A 24,834-nucleotide genomic window follows, 5' to 3' on the forward strand; every position below is an offset into this window, starting at 1 on the left:
TCTATGTAAGGCAGTGACCGTTGAAGTAAAGACAAGGATAGAAAAGCCCCGAACAGCATTCTTCAAAATGAAAAAGGTCTTCTGCAGTCACGACATAAACCTAAGACTGAAAATCAGGCTTGTCAGATACTATATTTTTTCTATCCTGCTATATGGAATAAGAATTGGTCTTGTACAGAAGGTCACCTGAAGAGACTAGAAGCATTTGAAATGTGGATTTACAGGAGGCTGTTACGTATAAGCTAGGTTGATGAGATCAGAAATGAGGAGGTGATAAACCTCCTGAGAAAGCCAAGGGAAATCATCAAAACAATTAAAAAACAAAAATTAGAATATTTAGGACATGTGATGCGACACCCAGAAAAATACGGCATACTCCATTTAATCCTCCAGGGAAAGAGTGAAGGCAAACGAGGTCCAGGCAGAAGAAGAACATCGTGGCTTCAAAATCTAAGGGATTGGTTTGGACAAAACTCAGCAGCACTTTTTCGTGCAGCTGCTGATAAAAACAGGATCGCCAACATGATCGCCAATGTTCGATAACGGATATGGCACAAGAAGAAGAATAAGGCAGTGAGTAGACAAGGATGTTAATGGTTGTCTTGAAGACTGACCAATCCAGGAAAGTCCTACACTATTTGCTTTTGCTTCTATAAACCATGTTGAGCAGTTCACCTCACCAACTGAAATCCATAGCAATTTTTACTTTCCATCTATCCTTGATCCAGACAGCTTTCCTCACCCTCTTACAAAGTTGTATGTTGAATCCAGGTTGACTTGGACTTGACAGTAACCTTAATCCAGTCCTATGTAAGGTATACTACTGCAGCAGCCCCAAACAGTGGTAATTAAAATTCTCCTTAAATACTTCAGTTGTCTAAATTTTGATATGTACCTTTATGTATTTTTAAACTTTCATAATTTAAATGTAAAGTTAAATTCTATATTTTTACTCATTGTATAATTTAACTCATTTTTTTTATTTAAAAGAAAACTGTTTAGATAATTTGTTGTGGCACTTAAACTCTGTAAAATAAAAACAGTATTAGTCTGAATTCTGTGGCAATTTATTTCTTGATTTGGAAGAAGTAACTTGTTGTAAAGAATTGAACAAGGAATTATGAACACAGTAAAAAAAATGTAAGTTAAACATGAATAATTTAAATGCAAGAATTTTATGTATTCTCCAGGCAATACATAAAGTTGTCTAAAACATTACCTTACTAGGATTAGGAATAGCTGCAGTTCACTTCATCATGAAATATATATCATCAGCACCCTCTAGTGGACTTCAATTTAGAAGCTTGGCAAAAAGTAATAAAGAAAATGTTAACTAGTTATCAAAACTTTTTTCTTTCCTTTTAATTGTGATTCTATCCTATGAGATATACTATATCACGTTTTCTTTGGGCAGGTATTTCTGAACTTATCTAGATTAATAGAAGTCTCTTTTACTTCTTCTCATTTAGCATCAGTAGGTTAGGACTAGAGCAGGGAGGCCCCACACATAAGAGAACATCAGGGAAGAGTCATTGTTTGAAATATGCTGCTATAACTTATTGTGGCCAATCCAGTTCTATTGCCCAATAAATACTCATTAACACAAGTACTCTTGCTGAGGGCAGGAGATCCCCATTTGCATCATTAGCATCCTAAACAAAGACAGGTGGACGTCACAACAATAATGAAGATAGAAGTGTTTTGTTATTTTTTTAAGCAAATGTTTTATTACTGAAATACCCACCCATTATTTGTTAAATCTGTACATGCATTTGTTTCATTTGGAAGTGGTTTCTAAAAACAAAAAACAAAAAAAATCCAAAACAACTCCTGTGTTCTTCTGTTCAGAGCTAAAGCCAAGAGAACAAGAACCATCATATAAACACCTTATCAGTGAAGTTTATCAAATGAAGCACAAAGTGATGCCTATACATCCTAGTGTTACAATCCATTTAAAAATGAAACAAAGACTGGTGGATGGTGACAGTAGGACAAGAGCCAACCTGGACCATTATTTCCAATAAAATGACCAATGTTTGTTAGAATGTTAATGTGAAATGATTCAAGTGATGGACCCTGGAACATCCTTCACAAATCGTCCAACTGTCCTACTGCACAAAATCTAGCAAAATGATAATAATCACCTCTTGTTATAGTTAAGAAATTGTAATATTTGAAAGGTAGGGAAGCATGGGAATGCAGGTGCTCTTAAGTAGATTTGGTCTCTAGATTATCTCAGACCTATTTCATTCTCCCTCAATAGACAAAGATCAAGTTTCCTATTTGCAAAAAGTATGTTCTGTGCTGTGAGATGATGGAACATAGCATTCATGGTTTGATCTATACATTAATAATTGTTAATGTAAGGAACTTGTAGTTTTGGACATGTAACTTTTCCTGGTTGCCTTCTTTGGCACACCTCAAAAGGAAGCTCTCCATGAATGCTAATCATGCTGTGACTACATTTTTGATTTTCTTTTTCACAGTTTTATGTACTAGCAGCCTTTCCTTAATCTGGAAGGAGAGATTTCCCTTACAAAACCAGGTTGCTTCTTTGCATTCACCTTAGAATAGATGCTCGGATGGCTTTTGAATAGAGAAGCTTCTCCCAGTAAAAATATCAACAGTTAAGTTCTTCACAGTGACTCCTGCAACATAGGTTCTGGTGGCAACTACAGTGATTCCAAGGTCACAAGATCCCCACCCAGGGAGGCAAGAAGAGCTATGTACTTTCCTTGGTACATATAAACTAAAGGCCAGAAAAAGTGTTCCCTGCCACTGTAGGCATGAAGAATAATCAATTCTGTATAAGTTCACCATAACCAAGAGAAGACAAAATTACAGAAGATTCATGTTAATGTGAGTGGAAATATATATGGTCTCCATCATCACCACAAATGAAGTTGGCAAACCAGGAGTAGATGACAGAAAGCCAGGACAGATTCATCCTTGGAGATGCAGTCACTAAAATGTCTCTAATGTAATGGACTCCCAAAGGGAGGAGTATGGCAGAAATGATAAAAATGATATCAGATTTTCTATACTATACATCCCTGTGGTAAATGGTGGTATTTTAAGCTTGGTGCCCTACAGTCCAATTCTTGATCTGGCTGGTGTCAATTCAATAGATCAGAGGAACTGAAGCTAAAAAAGATAGAGGCATCAGGTTCATTTTAGAGGAGAGAACGTTCCTCTCTACAGCGTGTATTTCTAAAAGCATGTGATTAAAAAAATATCAAACCACAACAGCTAAAGCTTCCCCCCCCTCCAACTCTTCCTCAATGAACAATATAAGGATTATGTACATATAGCAAACAGCTGCAACAACTGGAATATGGGAATACTCTAAGCTTAAGTCACAATTGACAAATGTGGATAAAAGGAAGGGAAGGAAGAGGTGCTGGCAATAAAGGTGCAGGGTATCTCACAAGGAGAAGAAGATTTAAATGGCCTGTTTCATAAAAGAACAGTCAGGAGATAAAAGGAGGCTGCCCAAGCCCCTGGTCCCTCAAATAATTCGTCAATGCAGCACAACCTAATTGAACTGCAGCAACACTGCAGAGTGGTCACCAGAGGGATGAAGACAGTCTGGGTTTAAGAAAGGGACATTCCATGTGTTCTGGGGCAGCTCTCAAGACCAGCAGTCTCTCAGTACTTGGGCACTTTGGTGTAGTCTTCAGTGTGAATGTTCTTGCAGAGGCAGATAGAGAGCACCATTCCCAGCAACTGCAAGAGAAAAAGGAGGAAGGGTGAAAAGGCTGGTCTTTTGCACTTATAAAGAAACGGGGAATCCCCTGGACAGAATTTAGCTTTTCAGTGATTGTTCAGATTTAGACCAAACACACTTTTATAAGGGAACCTAAGATAAAGTCTAAGTGCATTTTCAGTTTTATCTCAACACCCTTTGCGTTCTCAGTCTTCTTGGTTCTCCTCCTCCCGTCAAAACTGCAACTATAAGCTCCTCCAGAGAGGGAGCTACATTTTGCTAGCATTACTGTGAGAAACACTTCTGTTCTTGGATGAGTTTTGCTACAGTTAGTTCTTGCTTACTGACGGTCATTGGGACTGGGAGCCCCATTGCTAAGCAATGCATTCATAATGTGGGGTACAATATGACTGCACCAATTTATGATGATAGTTCCAGTAGTTCCAGTAATAGCTGGGAATTGTTGAGCGAAGCCTAAGAGGTTGCAGCGCTCCACAGTCACATAACTGCCATCTGCAATCTCCTGCCAGATTCTCACTTTGCTTGTTGGAAGCTGGCACAAATAGTGATCACATGACCACAGGATATTGCACTCTGTAATTGCGTGCAGGTTGCTGAGCACCCAGATAGTGACCACAAGATTGTCAGATGCTGCAATGAACACAACTATAAGGGCCCCTTCCAAGTACCCTTTGTTCAGCATCAACTTTGAACAGGCACCGAATGAGTGGACTGCTGCATTTAGTTTCATATGTTTAATAAAATGTTCCAAATAAAAATGTGAGAAGCAACTAATGAACCATATTCAGCCTGCCGTTTTGTCATCATGTTGGAATATGTCTGGACGAAACAGCATCATCAACAGATAGGAATTCATACATAATAAAAATGGAAATCAGAAACCTGCTGAGATGAAATAAACCTCAATCAGCCACAGGAGATAGAACCATCATTCTAATTGAAAGACTACTACAGAAAAGAGGTAGATGGAACAAATAACCAGACCTCCTCACATATTTTTGTCCATTGGTTTGGATCTATTTACATCTGGTTCACCTTCTCTCTCATTTCCACTTTTGCATCTTTGTTTTAAATCATAAACAATATTGCTAGTGTGAATAAATTGAAGCAAGGGGAAAACGTTTAATCAAAGCTATCCTCTTTAAAAGGCTCCAATCGTCAGATACCATCTAGATTTTTAAAAATTAAATTAAATTTATTTTTAGCCAAGACATAATAAAAAATAAAGAATAGAAAGGGTGACTCATTTTTTTTTTTTGAAAAACTGATTAATTTCCACCAAGTACTACGTATTCATAGGCCAAGGAGCCAATATATTATACATCTGGAGAATATATTGTTTTGTTTGTAATTACAAACAAAAAGGCTTTTTACAAAATGCAGGAAAATGAACACCTACCTCAATGACTGCAACCCCCGTGCACACTCCAAGGATGACGCCAAGGTTGTCTTGCAACCAATTCTGCACACCTTTCATACATCCCTGGAGGATAAGTACCACATCTGATTTACCAAGATTGTAAGATTATGGATAATACTTAAGATAATATTATTTATTAGGATAATAAAGCAGGAGAACAATATCGAGTTAGAACATGAGTACTTTTGAAATCTTTTCTACTTATAATGGCTATTTTGGATAAGGCCAAAAGAATTTAATTATTTTTTCTCTTTAGTCCAGGGATTCTCTGACAAACAGGGATTTTTCCAGGATATCTTATTTCCTTATTGCTGGCTTATGGCCCAATTAGAGTCCTAAGGGATGTTGGACACTAAATTTGAACCATACCCATCAGAAATACTTCTGTACTAGGGGAAACAGCAGCACTTATATATTCCAAGTTAAAAACTAAATTTTGGAGCACATAAATTAAACTTAAGAACTGCATATTGTAAAAATCTATTCCACGATTTTGTCACCAAAAGCCATTATTAGGATGTGTTTTGAAAACTCACAAAGTATACTGCCAAGATAACAGCAATGCCAAGACTTTTGTCTTGGAGTATACACTATGTCTGTAAACATAGCCATTTATTCTAATAGATGCATTTTTAAAAATCAGAACTGTGTACGAACAAATAGTTAGCTACATACATGACCGACAGACAGGAAAGACTGAGGCAAATAAAGTGGACTTCAAAATTGTCTCCAAGAATTAAAATGAAAGATTAAAAGGCAATCAAGATGTACTCTCAGAATGATGGGGGGTGGGTGAATGAGCAGTCTGTAATCATGTCAAAGAGATAATAATAATAATAATAATAATAATAATAATAATAATAATAATAATAATAATAGGAGGAGAGGAGGAGGAGGAGGAGGAGGAGGAAGAAGAAGAAGAAGAAGAAGAAGAAGAAGAAGAAGAAGAAGAAGAAGAAGAAGAAGAAGAAGAAGAAGAGGAGGAGGAGGAGGAGGAGGAGGAGGAGGAGGAGGAGGAGGAGGAGGAGGAGGAGGAGGAGGAAGAAGGAGGAGGAGGAGGAGAAGTGCCTTGGGTGCAATCCCAAAACAACTGGAGCACCACTTGAATACCATTGGCATTGACAAATTCGCCATTAGTCAATTGCAAAAGGCGGCCTTAATAGGAACTGCTTCCATCCTGCGATGATATCTGTTAATACCATCAAACATCCACATCTGCCTATCCCAGGTCCTTGGTAAGAACTTGATAGGTAGACAAAAATGCCAAATCCAGTCTGAACATCTGGCTGTGTGATGATTAATAATAATAATAATTGGAAGGGACCTTGGAGGTCATCAAGTCCAACCCCCTGCTCAGGCAGGTAACCCTATACCACTTCGGACAAATGGCTGTCCAGTTTCTTCTTAAAAACTCGCTTCTGGAAGAAGGTTGTTCCACTGGTTAATTGTTCTAACTGTCAGGAAGTTTCTCCTTAATTCTAGGTTGCTTCTCTCCTTGATTAGTTTCCATCTGTTGCTTCTTGTCCTGCCCTCAGGCGCTTTGGAAAATAGCTTGACTCCCTCTTCTTTTTGGCAGCCCCTGAGATATTGGAACACTGCTATCATGTCCCCCCCTCGTCCTTATCTTCATTAAACTAGACATACCCAATTCCAGCAACCGTTCCTTATGTTTTAGCCTCCGGTCCCCTAATTATCTTTGTTGCTCTTCTCTGTACTCTTTCTAGAGTCTCAACATCTTTTTTACATCGTGGTGACCAAAACTGGATGCATTATTCCAAGTGTGGCCTTACCAAGGCATTGTAAAGTGGTATTAATACTTCACGTGATCTTGATTATATTCCTCTGTTAATGCAACCTAGCACTGTGTTGGCTTTTTTGGCAGCTGCAGCACACTGCTGGCTCATATTTAAATGATTGTCCACTAGGACTCCAAGATCCCTCTCACAGTTACTACTATTGAGCAAGGTACCCCCTATACTATACCTGTACATTTGGTTTTTCTTGCCTAAATGTAGAACCTTACTTTTTTCATCATTGAATTTCATTTTGTTAGATAGCGCCCAGTGTTCAAGTCTGTCCAGATCCTTCCGGTCAGCCAGCTACGAATCTGGTGGTGATGCTGTCTAATCCACATTTTTTCTATCTTATCAAATAGTAGGTTGTGATCTATTTTGTCAAATGCCTTACTGAAATCCAAGTAAATTATATCCACAGCATTCCTCTGCTCCATTGATTTTGTCACATGGTCAAAGAATGCAATAAGATTTGACTGGCATGATCTATTTTTGACAAACCCATGTTGGCTTTTAGTAATGACTTTGTTTGCCTCTAAGTGTTCGCTGAATCTTTCCAGGTACTGAGGTCAGGCTGATAGGTCTGTAATTTCCTGGATCCATTTTTTTTCCTTTTTTGAAGATGGGAACTACATCAGCTCTTTTCCAGTCCTCTGATAGTTCCCCAGTGCTCTAGGATCTTTGAAAAATATAGTTTACTGGTTCTGAGATCACATCTGCCAGTTCCTTGAGAACCTTGGGGTGTAATCCATCTAGTCCTGGTGATTTGAACTCGTCTAGGCTGGACAGGTGCTCACTTACCATTTTTTTGCCTATCTTGACTTGTGTTTCTAATCTGTTTTTTATGGCACTATTTTTGATAGGTTGGTCTGTTTTTTCCCTTTGTGTAAAGACAGATGCGAAAAATGAGTTAAGTAGTTCTGCTTTCTCCCTGTTGTTTGTCACCTTCTTGCCACTTTCACTAATGGACCAATCATTTCCTTCACTTTTTTTTTTTTTACATGTTGAAAGAAGCTTTTTTTGTTATTTTTGACTTTGGTTGCAAGCCTTAGTTCATTTTGAGCCTTAGCTTTCCTCACTTCATATTTGCAGGCTCAGGCTATTTGCTGATATTGCAAATAATAATAATAATAATAATAATGATGATGATGATGATGATGATGTTGTTGTTCGAAGGTACCTTAGAGGTCTGATAGTCCAACCCCCTATACCATTTCAGACAAATGGTTGTCAAGTCTTTTCTTAAAAACTTCCAGTGTTGGAGCATTCACAGCTTCTGGAGGCAGGTTGTTCCACTGATTAATTGTTCTAACTGTCAGAAAATTTCTCCTTAGTTCTAGGTTGCTTCTCTCTTTGATTAGTTTCCATCCATTGCCTCTTGTCCTGCCTTCAGGTGCTTTGGAGAATAGCTCTGACTCCCTCTTCTTCGGGGCAACCCCTGAGATATTGGAACACTGCTATCATGTCACCCCTCGTCCTTCTCTTCATTAAACTAGGCATACCTAATTCCAGCAACCGTTCCTTATATATTGTCCATGGTTATATTCACATACTTCTTTCAACACTTTCCCTTCAACCAGGAAGACAACTGAGATCAACTCAAAAGTCATTAAAAAGAATGCAAGATTTTATATTTTGCTCCCAAAAACCTTTCAGACCAAATGCCAAACAAAATGAAAGTGGAGGGAGAAAGAGAAAGCAGATAAATAAAAGCTGATAGCACTTTCTCTGTTCTTTTAAAATTAAGTGATTTTGGACAGAACTTTCCTAAATGAGACACTCACCTGCTTTTTAACTGGCCAGTCATCCACTGTTGTGGAGTTGGAAATAATATCCAGGGAGCAGAAACCCACTTCGGCCGTCGAGGTAAAGGAGCCATTGGAGCAAGAGCAAGGATAGAATGTCTGATTTTTTTCCTGAAGAACAGTGTTGTTTTTCCAATTTTCTGGCCCAGTCCAACCACAGCATTGCAGCTATGTTTAAAGGAAAACATCACCTTATTAGTTCCTATTCAGTGCCACAGGGCCATTTTGACTGAGCGGATTCTTCTGCTTCTCTCTTTTGTTTAATATTATGTTTTCTTTAGTAGAACTATCTTGCTTAATAAAATTCTGTGAGCAGCTTACAATTAAAAAAAAAAAAACAGCAAAAGTTGCAGGGACTTGCCCATGTGGTTGCCAAAAGTAAAAACTGACAAACAAAACAAACAAAAACCACACCTTCACCACAAAATAGCAAAACTCACTTCCTCTACAATCTAAGGTGGTAAAACTCAAACAGTAAATAATATGAAGTTAGCTATTTTGTGAGTTTGGAATAAATTTGAAGAAGAAAAAAAATAGTAGCAAGTCTCATAAAAGCAGAATCATCCTCCCCATCCCATTACATTCCCTTCCCTTAGTCACATTGAAGGCAAAATACTGTATTGAGGCAGTATCTGCAGGATCCCTACATTTACAGCTGCCGTGCCAAATGCACCTTTGCATTTGGTATTAATTCTAGAGAATTCATTTCAGTCTGTACAATTAACAAAATGGTCCCTCTTTTAGAGATTTAAAATATTTTTTTCTTGCCATACTAGAAAAATAAGTAGGATTGGTTTGGGTTTTTTTCTTCTTTCCTTTAGGTAACTTTGGGAGTCATGGTTTGTAGGTTGGTAAGTCATATACATTTATTTAATAAATAATTCTTATAATTTTCACTGTTAAGATGTGAGGTGAATGTAATATTTTGTAGCCATTATTACAATTTTTATTATTACACACAGAATAGGTATTTCATATGAAAGCACATCCCTATATATGAAACTACTTCACGTGTTTGGAAGTATAAGAAGTTCATTGCGATAAAACTGTGTCAGGCTAGCTTCAAATGTGCTCTTAATAAGAACTATATCAAGGGTCTTCAAACTTGGCCCTTTTATGACTTATGGACTTCAACTCCCAGAATTCCTCAGCCAGGCACACTGGCTAAGGAATTCTGGGAGTTGAAGTCCATAAGTCAAAAGGACCAAGTTTGAAGACCCCTGAACTATATGGACACCCCAAGGGCTTGTATGGAAATGGCTTTCAGATCAGCTGACAAGGCTGCTGACTGTGAAGTTGCCTCCATATAAAGTCTATTAAGGATTCTCCATAACCAAAATGGTATTATAGTACAATGAAGCTGGATGCAACTTTTCCAGCACACTATTTGCTTGTGAGTTTTTTAGCCAGTTTCAAATGGAAGGTAGCAATTATAAAGCTCAACAAAACCACCAAATAATAGATGCTTTCATAAAGTTGCATATTCTTCCACAAGACTGCACAATGGTATTCTGGAAAAAACAGGCAGTTAGATTTCATTCTGCTTGAAGATCTCCAGATCCAATGCAGTGCCCTGAATTGCTAGTTTTTTGAAACATTGAAGAAGTATGTTATACAGCAGGGGTCTTCAAACTTCACCCTTTTATGACTTGTGGACTTCAACTCACAGTATTCCTCAGCCAGCGTGCATGGCTGAGGAATTCTAGGAGTTGAAGTCCACAAGTCATAAAAGGACCAAGTTTGAAGACCTCTGTTATAGAGGTACTTCCCAGCCTCACTCATAAACACCAGCTTGAGGGAGTTGGTTATTTCTTTAGCATGAAAAAGGCTAATTGTTAAGAATAGCCAGTCACCAAAAGATGGAGCTCTTCTACTATTCTCTCCTCTTAGCCTGTGGTTGAAATAGGATTATATAAAAACATGGTAAGACTTTTCATTTGTGAAGAAAGACTAAGTAGGGCTTAATTATATAATATAATGTACTATATGTAAATAAGATCCTGTTTGCTGTTGGGAATAGGATATAAATAGAAACCTGATGAAAATGGTAATAGTAAGATATACAATAGCTACAAAATAGTGAGAAGAAATTACAACGTTTGGACCAACTGAGAGTTTACTTAGTCCTAAGTAGCTAAAATGAATTTCAAGCTTATTTCCTTTCTGGTTTACAAATACCATAACTGATGTTCTGTTCTGACTTGGAGATAGTCTACAAGTTTATTCTTTATGATAAAACACACCTTAAAAGTGGAGTCTGTGAACTAATAGTTTCAATTAAAATATCCCCAATTAGTTTAGGAAGGAAAAACGAACTCAAGTTTCTCTCATGTTGAATGAATGCAATATAATCTCTATGACAAAGCAATGAGAATCTGAGTGGATAGAAAACATATTAAACACCAATGTCCAATTAACCCGACTGTATTGGTGTCAAAAGAGATTTTAAGCTACAATCCTGGTGCATGCTGTCAATACCTCAGACCCCTGCCACGTCTACTAAAAGAGGCAGCAGGTCTGGAAAAAGGCTACAAATTTTCAGAAAATCAAATCATATAGTCTGCAAAGAATAATACTATCAATTTGGAGATTGTTTCTAATGTAGAGTAAGCAACTTCTCTTACCCAAAGAAAAACACTGACTACATTTAATACAAGTCTTCAGCTATTCTTAGGTTTGTTAAAAAGTCCAAGCAAGTTCCGCACCACATTTTAATACAGCTTTATTTGACTGAAGAGAAATTATATATGTGCTTTTTAATTCTCAGATGAAGGAATGGAACAGATATACAAAACAGTTTTCCTATTAGAAGGCATTCTGATCAGCAGAAAAGGGTAATTCCTAAGGGAAATTCATCCTTAATTCCAGTGTAAAGATTACATAAAGCCTTAAAAGCCAACATCTCCTTGGACTTTGAAAAAGCGGGATAGAGTAGAAAGAGCATTAATGCATTTGAACTTTGGTTTTGGAGAAGATTCCTGAGAATACCATAGCAAAGAAGAAGAAAAAAACAAAAACAAATGCATCATAGAGTAACTCTGAACTCTCATTCAGAGCTCAAATGATCTGGGTCAAATTATCATTTGTTGACTACTTTATGCAAAAGACTCTTTATAGTTCTTTTGAAAAACCTATAATGCTGGAAAAGGAAGGATAGCGAAAAAGAGAAAGGCCAATAACAAGGTAGATGCACTCAGTTACAGCAATGATGGGTGCACCATCGGAGAACCTGAAGGACCAGATTGGGAACAGATCATATATGATTATTAAAAGACAACATCAACTTGATGGCACATAATCCAGCTCTTTAATATCCTACAAATATCTGGACCAAGTCAATATAACGGGTAAACCTCTTAGAGCTAACTAGCCCCAGTCTTATGTTTTTGTTGGCTTCTTACCAACCAGATGCTGTGATAAGCTGAAACTATATTAATGGCACTACAGGCTACATACAGAAGAACTGGTGTTTAGGCCCTTGGGTAAGAATGACAGGAGTACAGAGATGGTTGCTGTCAAGAGCCATCAGTAGTAGGCAGATTATGGTGGCCACCAGTACCGACCTCAACAATGTATACTAACTTTGTCACTGAATGATTCAAGACTCCTGGTTTATGTGAAGCCTACAATTAAAAATATGAAATAAACTGTGCCTGAATTTATAAAAAAAACCTGTCTGTAGATCTTGAATGGCAATAAGTTTTCACATATGGAACTCACTAGTAAATGTGGTCACAGTGTTGAAAATGTATATATAAATACACTGCCACGATGCAGCTTTGCACCCTGTAGTAATTGAACACGTGGACAATTCCGGCATGCTTCATTTTTCTGTGGTAACACCCAAAGTAGATCTCATGTACAGGACATGCCAAACTTTACATCTGGCAAACTAAATATTGCATAATTGTTCACACATGCCAATGGATCCATATTCTCCACACATGTTCAATTTGAATTGGACTAGGACTTGAGAGATTCAGGTTCAAATCTCTGCTCAAGTAAGAAACTCGGTGATCTCATCTCTCATTCTAATCTAAGTCACAAAGAGGAAACCATGTGTACTGCCTTGAGCTTCTAAAGCAGTTAAGATGTATAGGTTTCAATTCTATGCATCTTAAATTCCCCAAGTTGAAGTCCAAATATCTTAAAGAGACCAAGTTTGAAAAACACTGCTTTAGAGAAAAGACAGGTTGTAAGTGTAGTGACTGATTATAACTTCCTCAGATATAGAACTCCATATTCTAAGCAATGTTTGGTGAAAAGAAATTTTAACAAATAAGTACCTCAACAGTACATCTGAAGAGCAATACCAGAGGAAACCAAAAAGACAGTATATTGATGACATGACCCACTATATGAAAGCAACTTGTTCCTTATATATAGAACTTTTGCTTGGCTGATAAGGTTCTCTACCCACTTACTTCTGCCTGTAGCCAATCTTCAAACACCAGTATTAATTTATGATTAAATTAGATGAAGACCACTGTTGAATAAGATGTTCTCATTCAAGAAAAAGCTTACTATATGTATTATTGGCAATACCACTAACTGTCTCATTAACTTTTGCATAGCAACTTACTTGTAACTGGACATAGTCCCAAGCATTTTCAAGAGTCCTATTGTTGTCATCATAAGGATCGTAATTCTGGACGAGTTCACTAACAATCCCAGACATTTCCGCTTCAAGCTAATAAAAATAATGCAGAAAATTAACTGAGCACTGGTCTTGTAATTATTTATCCCACCTTACATTTGAAGATATATAAATTTCAACTTTATTCCAAAATAAGTGAATCCTCTTCCTTTTTTGCTGTAGCCCCAGAGGTGTCTTCCAGCATGTCCTGCAAGTAAGAACTGGAGAGAGGTAAAGAGAAGGAGGAACAACCACAACAATATTTTTCTCAATCAATGAAAAGAAAGAAAGGGACAGGTCAGGACATTTCATTCAACACTGAAGAATGATGTTTTATTTAATATGAACCTGTTTTTCCAAAGAATAAAGGTTGTAATCCATCCAGAGAATTCCTTTCATCTCCTCTCATGGCAGCTCTTTCTTATACCCCCTCCCCCCCACACACACATGCACATAGAACAGACACCTACAGTCTGCTATCATGCTGGCTGTTCTTCGAATCTGCTGTATTGCCACATTTTTCAGGACTTCAGAAAGATGTCACCTTTTGTGGAAAAATGGTAAATCAAAGACTGCACCCTTAAGATGCCTTAGGGATTTTTTTTTTCCTTGAAACAGTGGGTGAGTTTACTTGGCTTTGAAGAAATAATAGTGACATAGCTCTCGTGGAATTCAAGCACAGCAAACAGGCCTAAGGTTTATTTGTATGTATCCGACCTTTGTTATTTAATAAATAACACAAGGCAGTAAACATACCCAACACACCTTCTTCTTCCTCTTTTTCCCACAACAACAACCTGAAAGAGAGTGTCTGGCTCAGACTCACCCAGCTGGCTTTCATGGTTAAAGTGGGACTTACAACAGGTTGCACAAGGAAAAGGCAAAAATGGCTACAACCTATGTTTAAGCTGTGGTGAAATAACTGTTAGCTATTCTATTAGTATTTTAAGAACAAGTATGAATGCCTGTTGGTGCTGAGTACTAAACTCACAGGGCTCATATTGTGGCAATTAGACAATATGGCAGCCACAGAGTAAAGAAAGAAACACAAGCAACAACAAACAAGTTCTTCTTGCAAAAGAAGAGTTGCTGCAAAATATTGCCAAATGCTACAGATTTGGAAAGAAGGCAGCCATTTGCCTTTTTGTTTTCAGGACACACGTCTGAACAAATGGCAGAAACCTCCTGCTGTGTGAGCCCAGCAAGTGTCAAGTCAGCAAAATGCAAACTCATTTCTTGAGCGATGAATGGCACAAGTGTTTGGATTACTATCTGCCAACTGCAAAAACCATGTCAGACAAGAACAGTAAAACGTTTCACAATTTCCTCTTAGTGAAACTGGAAATTATCACAAAGGTAAAAAAGTTTTCCATTTAAAATTAACTTTCTCTAGTTCAAGTCCATGCTTTCAATTTTTACTTCATCTACTAGTGTCAAAAACTAAGGTATACCTGATGTTACACAGAAGAATGTAAAAAGAATACAATTTATAGTTACTTGAATATCATGCAAAGATTTTTTTTAAAATAAATAAATAAATTGCACCCTGTTAAACATAGAAGGGCATATTCTAATTGATCAGGGTGAAATTTGTCCTTTTCCACTTTATTATAATAATGAACATGATAAGAAATGCAAATGTTCCTGTCCAGCGGAGACCTACTATGATCAGGAAAAATTAATAACATTAACACAAACTCAGGACTATTTGATTTTTGAAAATGCATTAACATTAGACACTATTGGCACCAAATGAGAGAATTTCTTCTTTTTTTTTTCATTTAGTGCAGTGCTTTTATTTTTCTTTCGCAATGAAGTGTTGGACGTCACAATTCTCAATTTCAGGATGACTTACAAATGTTGGTTTTCTAGTGTCCTATGACAACGTTAAGGCAACCTACAAAAATCTTAAATAAATTAAACCTGTAAAGTATTTTCTGAGGAACATGGAGAGCTACCAGAGATTAATCTTTTCTTCTAATGCTGGCCCATCAGAGCAGGGGCAGATGGATGAATATGCAAGAAGCACTGGACAATTTGTGACATGTTCATCCTACATTAAATGAATTTCCCATCAACTATTTTAACAAATGGAAGTAATTTGCACAAATTGAGTACCAGCTGGTGAATTGAAGTGACTAAATCTGGGTTCAAAGAGCAGAGTAACATATATTACTGAATGGTACAAACTCTACTTGGATAAAACTTAATTCAAATATAGTTTAAAATTTTATAGGGATCTCCCGTGAACCTTATAATTCATTCGATCTAAGCACTAAACATACTCATGAAGTTTTAAAGCGAGCATTATGGGGGGGGGGATCTAATGCCTCTATATCTCTGGATGAAACTAAAGAAACAATATATGGAATTTAGTAAATTTATCCAGCCTAAATGCAAAAATGTGGAATATGAGTCAACCCCAGTGGAAGAGAGGACAGATGGCTGCTTTCCTACCCAGCAGTCACATTGTAGTTGAAACTCAGCCCACTTTCATAATCCAGAAGACTGGTAAGGAGCACACAGTCTGGGTATTCTAAACGTCTCCTGCCAACAGAATCTCCATTAAGTTTCCTCAGATGTTTCCCCACAGTAGGCAAAACAAGAAGAAAAACGAGACTTCATCAATCCCTGTTATTAAAGCAAGCCTGAAGAAACACTGCCACAGTCAGCTTTACTGCACAGATGCTAAAACCAAAACCTTGATGGAAGGAAAAAAGAAAAGAAATGAGTGATAGAGGCAATTTAAATCTACTGCCAGGAAGAACCCGTACAAAACCTTCCAGATTCCACAAGTAGAATTTCCCAATGACTGCTCACTTTTTCCAACATTACGCATTATTGAAAGTTCTCCTGACTAGGCTACACACATACTTGAATTCATTACTCTGCATTGTCACATTGTTTTGTTCTGCAAGTCAGGATATTGGACGGAAAGGATCTAAAAATGTACAATTGTCTTTAAAAGTCTAAAAATGTCTTTAATTTAAACTAAAGTTTAAGTCTGATTACTCCTTTGGTTCTAATGTTATTATCAGATATTTACTTTACCTCCATTATACGTTAACTTGCAAAAAAGGTTGTAGAAAAATTAGTACATTTTTGAACAAAAATTGCTATGTATTCTATATGTAATTTTGCACCAAAACAGTTTTTACTCAGATTTCAGCATGCTTTTCAGATTAATATTAGCATTTCTTTCTTCATTAGAGGTTGTAGCACAACATTCATAAAAGTATAACTAGTGAAGTATACTGTTATCTCTTTTCATGGTTTGCGAAGTGCAAATGAACTAAGATTACATTAAAATTAAAATGTAAACTCAATATTCAAGAGTCCAAAAGACAGTTTTGCAGCCAAATAAGTGAAATGGCAATCCATTTTTCCTGGTCTTTTGTTGTCTCTGGACATTAAAGGCAAAATTCATTTCCTTTCTTGTTTGGAAATTTAAATTCTACACAAGCTATATATAACATCTCAAAATAGAAAATATGGGTATAGAGATTACTAAGATTATAAACCAAAAATTAGAGGTTCTTCCTAAGAAACGGGATAGTGGAAAGAAGCATATTATAAGAAAGAAAAGTGGTCTTAATGCTTTATTCACATATTTCAAGCCTGCAGATTCTATTCTTTTTATTTGTTCACTCCTGCAGTGAATTTTGTCCATTTATACTTCATGTAGAAACCTACCTTTTTGCCCAAACTAAACTTTATTTAATCAGTTTCTTACCTAAAATTCTCAGGATCTCATTTACTATAGTGGTTTTCACGTCTGAACTGTTGTAGAGTTTGTATTTTAAATTTGAATTTTGTACAATTTCACCTCTTGTTGAATTGAACTTATATTACTTTTAATGGAAAACACTTAAAACATGTAATAAATAGTAAAAAATAGATCCAGTATTTTTATTAATGTTTACCCAGATTCCTTGTCCAATGCAACTGTATATAACAAGCAAAAAAACAGTTATTCATTATTTCTCAGCTTATTAGTATATCTTTTAAGCAAAGAGGGCTTTGGGCAGTTAAACATTATTAAACTCTAGATGATTAGTAAAAATTAGCTATTGAAACAAACCCTTCTTAAAGTCTATAAAGTATTTACAGTTAGTTGGTGTCTATTGTTGTTGTTGTTAATTGCGAAGTCGTGTCCGACCCATTGCGACCCCTTGGTTCCTCCAAGTCTTCCTGTCCTCTACCATCTTCTGGAGTCCATTTAAGTTCACACCTACTCTGTTTTTATTTTCTTTTTTCTATTATTTGCTATTTAATTATTGATGTTAGTTCTTATTTTAAGAATGACGGTAAGCTGTTTTGAAAACAGGAATTCAACTACCCCTCTTTAAAATTACATGTTTTGTTTCTTTTCTTTTCCTTTTTTTTTGCTTATTTTTCTAAGTACATATTAAAAAATTAAAAATTATACAAAGAATAAACCAGAAAAGTCAGTTTTGGTTAAATCACAGCTAATATTTATAGTTCTGTGATTTTTGCCATTGTAAATGGTTGTAACAGAAAGTACCAGATTATCAGTCATATAACATTTTTCCATCTAACAGGAACAAATCAGATACTAACATTAAAACACTGGTTTTATTGTTATTACTTCATGCAAAAATAAAGAATGGTAGCAATCCCAACCCAAATGAAGAATGTCAGATTGAAGTTAGAGAAGAGTGTTTTTTAAAAAGAACAATGACCTCCTAGTGATATTTGCTGAAAAACTGCATGTCTAAATCTTGTTTTTAAGACATTACTTGGAAAAGCATAAGAATCAGAACAACAACAACTCAACCTTAGCAAGGAAACAGGGAAATGAAATTGGGAAAGAAAAGTGTCACTTACTGCATTCCTCTGGAAATAGATCAGCAGGCCGGCGGCTATTTGGGCTATGAGGATCAGCAACAGGCAAGTAAAATACTGCAAAATAGAGAGCATTTCTCACATTTGGCACACTAATACTTGGTACACAGGTAGTCCTCAACTTACAACAGTTCGTTTAGTGACCATTCAAAGTTACAACAGCACTGAAAAAAGTGACTTATAACCGTTTTCCAGACTTACAACTATTGTAGCATCCCCAGTTACATGAATAAAATTCAGATGCTTGGCAACTGACTCATACTTATGACAGTGTCCCGGGGTCATGTGATTACCTTTTGTGATCTTCTCACAAGCAAAGTCAATGTGGAAGCCGGATTCATTTATCAATTGCATTACTAACTTAACAACTGCAGTGATTCGCTTAACAACTATGACAAGAAAGGTCGTAAAATGGAGTAAAGCACAATTAACTGCCTCACTTAGCAACATAAATTTTGGGCTTGTGGTCGTAAATTGAGGACTTTCTGTATTACCTCAGAGGAGAAGTTTTTCAAAGGGTGTGTGTGTGTGTCTTACGGAATACAGTACAACCAGATGTAATAGGAAGTTTCAGCTCCAAAGCCAGAATGCTTTCTTGCCAGGAGCCCAGTGAGTATCTGCTGATGTATCTGAAGGAAATTTATTTCCATTTTCTGCCTGTCTGAGCACAATAAGGTAACAGAATTTGCTAAGCTTGCTTCCATGAGGTGTTTTAATGGAAACCTGGCACAGGTTTAAACAGGGTAGCTGAACAGGTCTAAAATAGTGCAAGAGTCTCTATTGATCTTTTCCATCCTCCCTGAACATCCCAGACTTTCAGTCTTTCTCTGAAGAAAGTCTCAGTCTAACCCTGGAAGATATTGTGTGGGGTGGGATTGCAACCTTCTGCCTCCCCACAATTAAAGACAGGGCAATTCTGGCAATCTTGGAATGATTATAAGAAACACACTATTTTTTCATCTTCTTTAAAAATAAAGATGGCAAATGCAAATATGCAAAGCCTAACAAATCAACAAGAACTCATTAATAAACAAATCAGCAACATCAAAATCAGCAAGGAATTTGAAAATTGGACATCAGAAGGACTATAAGAGAGGGTATGCAGACAGCTTTTCTTGGGAAAGTATTCCACCATCAGGTTGCAATCAGAGAATGGGCTTCTTGTGTAATAACTTCCAAAGACATGCTGTATACTGAGATGCCACAGATGTGGCAATACATGCATGTCTTCTGTGCTTTCTACATGCTTCTCTGTCACAGAAAGACTTTACCAGCATCTACATGTACTGCTTACCAGTCCCAAGAGGCAGCGAATCTCATTGACTGCTCCAACACAGCCCAGGAACCCCATTAACATAGTAAGAGCTCCTACTCCAGTAAGAATATATGCTCCAATTTTTGAAGTTGTTGATGAGGTCTCTGTGAAAACCCAAGGGAAAAAATTGCATGTAACAGATGCACATTTATTATGTTCCAGCAAAGTAAGATTAATTGTTCAAGAGAGATAAAGCACTCTACTTTAAGTTCTGTAGCCAAGAAATCAAAGCACTGGACAACAAACAGCTAAATCCTGTTACATGGACATATTGTGCTGGGAACTGAGCACTCACTTATTGGTCATGTGATAGTGAAGAGATGAACACAAAGCTGTATTTTAAAAAGAAGGTCCAGGGAGAGGGAAGGAATTGACCCAGAAAAATGGGAAGAGGATGAAAATGCATTTTTGTGTTCCAGGAAGTGAAAGCATAGGCCCCAATTGGTAGGTTTGCTGACTTGGGAATATTGGTTAGTGCTTCTTAGACTTTAATAAAACAGGAAAGGATTATTAGCTATGGTTGGAAGTTGCATATCTTTTCCAGATCTTATATAGTGATAAATTCTTACTGACTCTTATATTTCCAAGTATTGGCCATGCTGGTTGGGGTTGATATAATATCCAATTCCAAATGTGGTGGGATTACTACATAATGCACCTTTGACTTAAAACACATGTGCAATATTCAGTAATGTTCTGTTTTTAAGATCTTCAACTTTAGAACAGTACCCAGTTGGAAATTCTATACACTTTGAAAAGTTTGTCCCGCCAAATGGTGCTGCCTTTTCAACAAAGCAGCCTAAGCAGAACTTTCAAGACCACCCTTGCAGAAAAACAGTGCCTCAGCTGGGCTCTTGATCTGTAGCACTTCTTGGTTTGTCGAGAAAAATTTCCCAGACTTTGCTGGCATAAGGCGACTACCGTAATTTCTATTCCCTCTTGTAGCACTTCCCCCTACTTTTTTTTTTCTGGGAAAAATTCCAGACTAACACAAGAGGGAGGTCTTTTTGGCAACAAAATGGAATGCCCTGCTGTGTCAAGTTCCTTCCCAAACTCTCTATTAAGGTTACCAGGGGGGAAAAGGGGGAGGAGGAATCAAGAGAGTTGCAAAAAAAGGAGTCCATCTGGAAATCTCTGGGAAGGAAACAGGAAACACTGCATGTACAGTCTGATTACAAGATAGAAGAAGAAAACTTTTTTAAAAAGAAAAGAAAAAAAAGGTGCTCACATATTAAAGGCTCCAAGAACACAGTAGCAGTAACTGCATTACTTTGATCAGATCACAAGAGAAAACCAGATCATATTCCAACTCTTTTTTTTTTACTTTTTAAAAATGTATACGAGTATTAAAGAGAGAAGGGAAAGGGACACAGCTTAATTCAACTTGCCACTTTTGTTTCTGGCTAATTCTTCCTTATAGATTACATTGCAGAAATGATCCAGCTAAGAATAGTTAGCTATGCAAATATAGAAAGCAGAAATAGAATATAGAGTTAACTGACAAATAGCTTCTTTTTAAATTATCATGAAATCTGCCAGCTTCTCAAAACTCCCCTCACATTTCTGCTAAAAAGGGTGAAAATTATCATGAAAAGAATTTTTCAAGGATAATGCCCTTGGTCTGACCTGATGTAGCCTCACACAAAAAAGCTGATTAGCTCTAGAAAGCTTTTCTAAATCTAGCAGGAAGCCATCCCTGCTTTGGACTAAGATCTAAAGATGGACTGCAGTACTTCCTTTTAGAATTTACTAAAGACAAATATACATGAATAGGAAACTTAAACATTGTCTTACGTAGAACTGAAATGAAGCTTGTTTTGTCAACCAAAATCCATATTCCAAAACCTAGGATGACAGCACCCAGGATCTGGAAAAGAAAAATCAGTTACTTAAAAAGATCATGCTAATCTTAAATTTTGTTTCATGAATTCGTATAACAGTTTTAATGAGAAGAGTCTCCAAAACAGCTCACAGAAACAAAACCTAAAATGTGAACCATAGAAAAAAATGGAAATAAGGTTACAAAGGACAAAAATAATCATAGCTTTTTTGGTTTCATGCCTTTATCAAAATTATTTCTGCGAAGGGTCAGGGTGAAGCATTTCCAGTAGTAAAAGACAGATGGTGACTATGAAAACGTGCTGTTTTGTAAGGAGCGGAAAAATGATTTGGTCTTTCCAATACATGTGACAAATATATTGAACCCAGTCACGTCTTGCATAGCAGAACTGTGATGCATAGACATAATTAAAAATAGGAATGATCACCGACTTGGCACTTAATCAACCAATCAAACTTACAACTCTGCCAGAACCCTTCCAATTTTCTCACCAGATCAGGCCAAGCATTCTTTTTAACATAAAATTAAAAATTGGTGAAAGAAACCATTACTCCCTGCCATTTTTTTATTTTTATATCACAGTTCTTCTCTCTTCCCACTCCCCACCCCCTCCATTTCTTGGCTTCCAGAGTCATACAAATGTTTCCGGGCACTCAGGAAAATCCATGTTTATGATGTGCAATTCAATAAAGGTAGAATATTTCTGTGGGTAACCATTCCATTCAGCCTTTTTAGCCAGTGAAGCTTCCCTGTTCCTCTATTTAAAGAGTGACATGAATGCCTAAACAGAAGTATAAACTGATTGCTGAGATCATCATGTTTTTTTCAAATGAGATATTTTTTTAAAAAAAAAAACAATACTTAAATTTAAATGAGTGGAGAAGTGTGCTTTAATTTTTTTACATGAGTAGCCAATTCACCATGCAAGCCTTCTCAAACAGCATACAATGTCACACAGGTACAAACTCATATGTTCAGTGAGAACCAGATTCAAGTTTAAAAGAAGACAAATGACCAGCTGTCTGCAAGGAACATAAATCTTCCATTCCCCACCATACAGTCAGAGCTGAAGAAGCTTCTTGGATGAGAAGCAAAACTTTTTCAAAGAAAAACAAGGAAATCCAGTTGCCTCTTGAAAAAGCACCTTTGGGACAACCATGTTCTGGATGACTGAGAATCTCCATAGACATTCAAGTTTATAATTTGCTATGCACCTCTATTTTTAAGACAGAAAAATTAGATGACAAGCTTTGTGCACGGGCTTAACAACACTCCACAGGTTCTCAAATGCATGCAAGTGAAACAAGTTTATCAGGCCATTCTTTCTCTTTCTAGCATGTCATTAAATATCAGACCAATTACTATGCTTATAATAAAATACACAATAGGGCTACAGCCTTTGTATAAATGATAAGAATACAAGGAAACAGCTAAAGGAGGACTAAATAAGGCCCTCCGTGTATAATTGTATAGAAACAGGAAGCAGCTCTGCAGTCCCTTACAAAGAATACATATGCTAAATATTTGCCTACCAACTTAATTCAATGAGGCTACAAATCATACAACAGTCATACCAGCAGTAAATCCCGTGGCACAGTGCCACGTCTTGGCAAGCAGATTGCAAACACACTGCAGTGCAGCAGTGTGCTGTAAATGGCTGCTAGCTGGCAATCTCCACCCAACCTCAGAAGTTGCCATCAGCACAGTTGAAAACAGGGCAGCAATTATTATGCTGCTATAGTCCATCTTTGCTCAGCTAATCACAAAACATTCCTGGGGATAGATAAATAAATCTGGACAATTCTATAGACTTCCATGTCAAAACAGAGTTCGGCTGCAAGACAAGAGAGACCTCAACAAGGGAGGAGTCCCAATTCTTTCACCAGAAGATAAAAGTCAGAATTTCTTTGTATTATGCCTCTTTTGTATAAGGGATGAATAATATCAAAACTGACAACTGTTAAATTGTATTCCAGGGTTTATTTTATGATTAAATAGGGGCATTGGGATTTTGAAAATGATTTCTTAGAAGGAATAGTAAAGAAAAATAAGAGAGATCTTGTCTTTAATAGGCTTGACAAAACTAATAGCACAAGAGTGCTGTTGCATTCCAAGAGACATCAGAAAGGATCCATCTCAACAGAAACCAAGAGAAAAGTGTACCCTGATCCTTTTTACTCCCTCCAACCTGGATTTCCGAATTTTGCTCTCCTTCCTTATTCCCATGATTAGGAGACTCCGCTCTGGGAATTGTAAAATTCCAAATGAAGAATTTTTCACTGTTGGAAAAGACATGGTACTGTTATGGTCATTTGAAGTACAATCCTGGACCAATAACTAAGTTAATTGTTTTAGGCACAAGGGAGAACGGCTGCTGCATTACATTCCTAGAGGGCTGATTGTTGCCACGCAAAAGAAACAAAACCAAATGTACAATGTCCTCCTCCTCCTGAATCAATTTATATTTGGCAATACAGGTAGTCCTCAACTTACAACAGTTCATTTAATGACTGTTTGAAGTTACAACGGCACTGAAAATTAAGTAACTTATGATCGTTTTTTTCACACTTATGACCATTGCACGTGATTTGACAACTGGTTCATATTTATGATGGTTGCAGTGTCCCCCGGGGTCATGTGGCCATCTTTTTGCGACCTTCTGACAAGCCACGTCAATGGGGAAGCTAGATTCACTTAACAACCATATTACTAATTTAATAATTGCAGTGATTCTCTCAACAAAAGTGGCAAGAAAGGTGGTAAAATGGGACAAAACTCACTTAAACAAATTTCTCAGTTGGCAACATAAATTCTGGGCTCAACTGTGGTCCTAAGTTGAGGGTTACCTGTATAAGTTGGAGCGTCAACACAATGTTGCAATAGTTAAAAGCTTTTCTCTTTTGGTCCATCTAGTTTTTCTACTTACCTCTCCTACCCCTCTTGCTGTCCACCCACCCCATTTTTTTCTCCATAAAGAATGTTAATGCAAAATTTGAGGTATCTCTAACTATGTTGTCTCTTGTGCCTTCATCATACAATTTTGGTCACGTCATGGCAATTATTCAGGATTTGAGAAAAATACATGACTAATGTATTTTACAAAAAGGAAAATAAGTAACTAGTTAAATTATAGCATTATAGGATTATATTTTGTTTACAGCTGGGTGGGAATGTTTCCTTTCTGAAAACAACAAATTTCTTACGAGCAAAAAAAAAAAAAAATGTAGCATAAGAAAAGCTGTACCAGCATTAAATCTGCAAACATGCTTACAATGATATATGTAGTGGGACAAATTCATGACTTAAAAAAAAAAAACCCTTAAAAAACCCCCACAGCTACTCATAATGAATTGAGAGAAATAGAACAGCTTTAATTTTGCAGTGAGCAGAATAATTATGAGAAGTATTGTTCCTTTAATGAAACACAATATT

At 36.8% G+C, this 24,834-nt stretch overlaps 1 protein-coding gene across 2 annotated transcripts in view; it reads right to left on the bottom strand.

Annotated features, from left to right (window-relative positions):
* Positions 1-1,699: 1,699 nt before the first annotated feature.
* The window catches only part of CD82 (CD82 molecule), a 78,042-nt gene continuing 54,907 nt past the window's right edge, over positions 1,700-24,834 (bottom strand). For both annotated transcript variants that reach the window (XM_039359003.1, XM_039359011.1), the window contains exons 3-9: positions 21,357-21,429; positions 19,542-19,666; positions 18,230-18,304; positions 13,328-13,435; positions 8,725-8,913; positions 5,127-5,210; positions 1,700-3,726 (exon numbers count right to left, since the gene is read on the bottom strand). In XM_039359003.1, the coding sequence (XP_039214937.1) occupies positions 3,649-3,726; positions 5,127-5,210; positions 8,725-8,913; positions 13,328-13,435; positions 18,230-18,304; positions 19,542-19,666; positions 21,357-21,429 (732 nt within the window). In that variant the 3' untranslated portion in view covers positions 1,700-3,648. The remainder of the gene's footprint in view (positions 3,727-5,126; positions 5,211-8,724; positions 8,914-13,327; positions 13,436-18,229; positions 18,305-19,541; positions 19,667-21,356; positions 21,430-24,834) is intronic.

This window comes from Crotalus tigris, unplaced genomic scaffold (genome assembly GCF_016545835.1).
Source record: "Crotalus tigris isolate CLP2741 ecotype Arizona unplaced genomic scaffold, ASM1654583v1 scf7180000017576.4783729, whole genome shotgun sequence".
Taxonomy (NCBI): domain Eukaryota; kingdom Metazoa; phylum Chordata; class Lepidosauria; order Squamata; family Viperidae; genus Crotalus; species Crotalus tigris.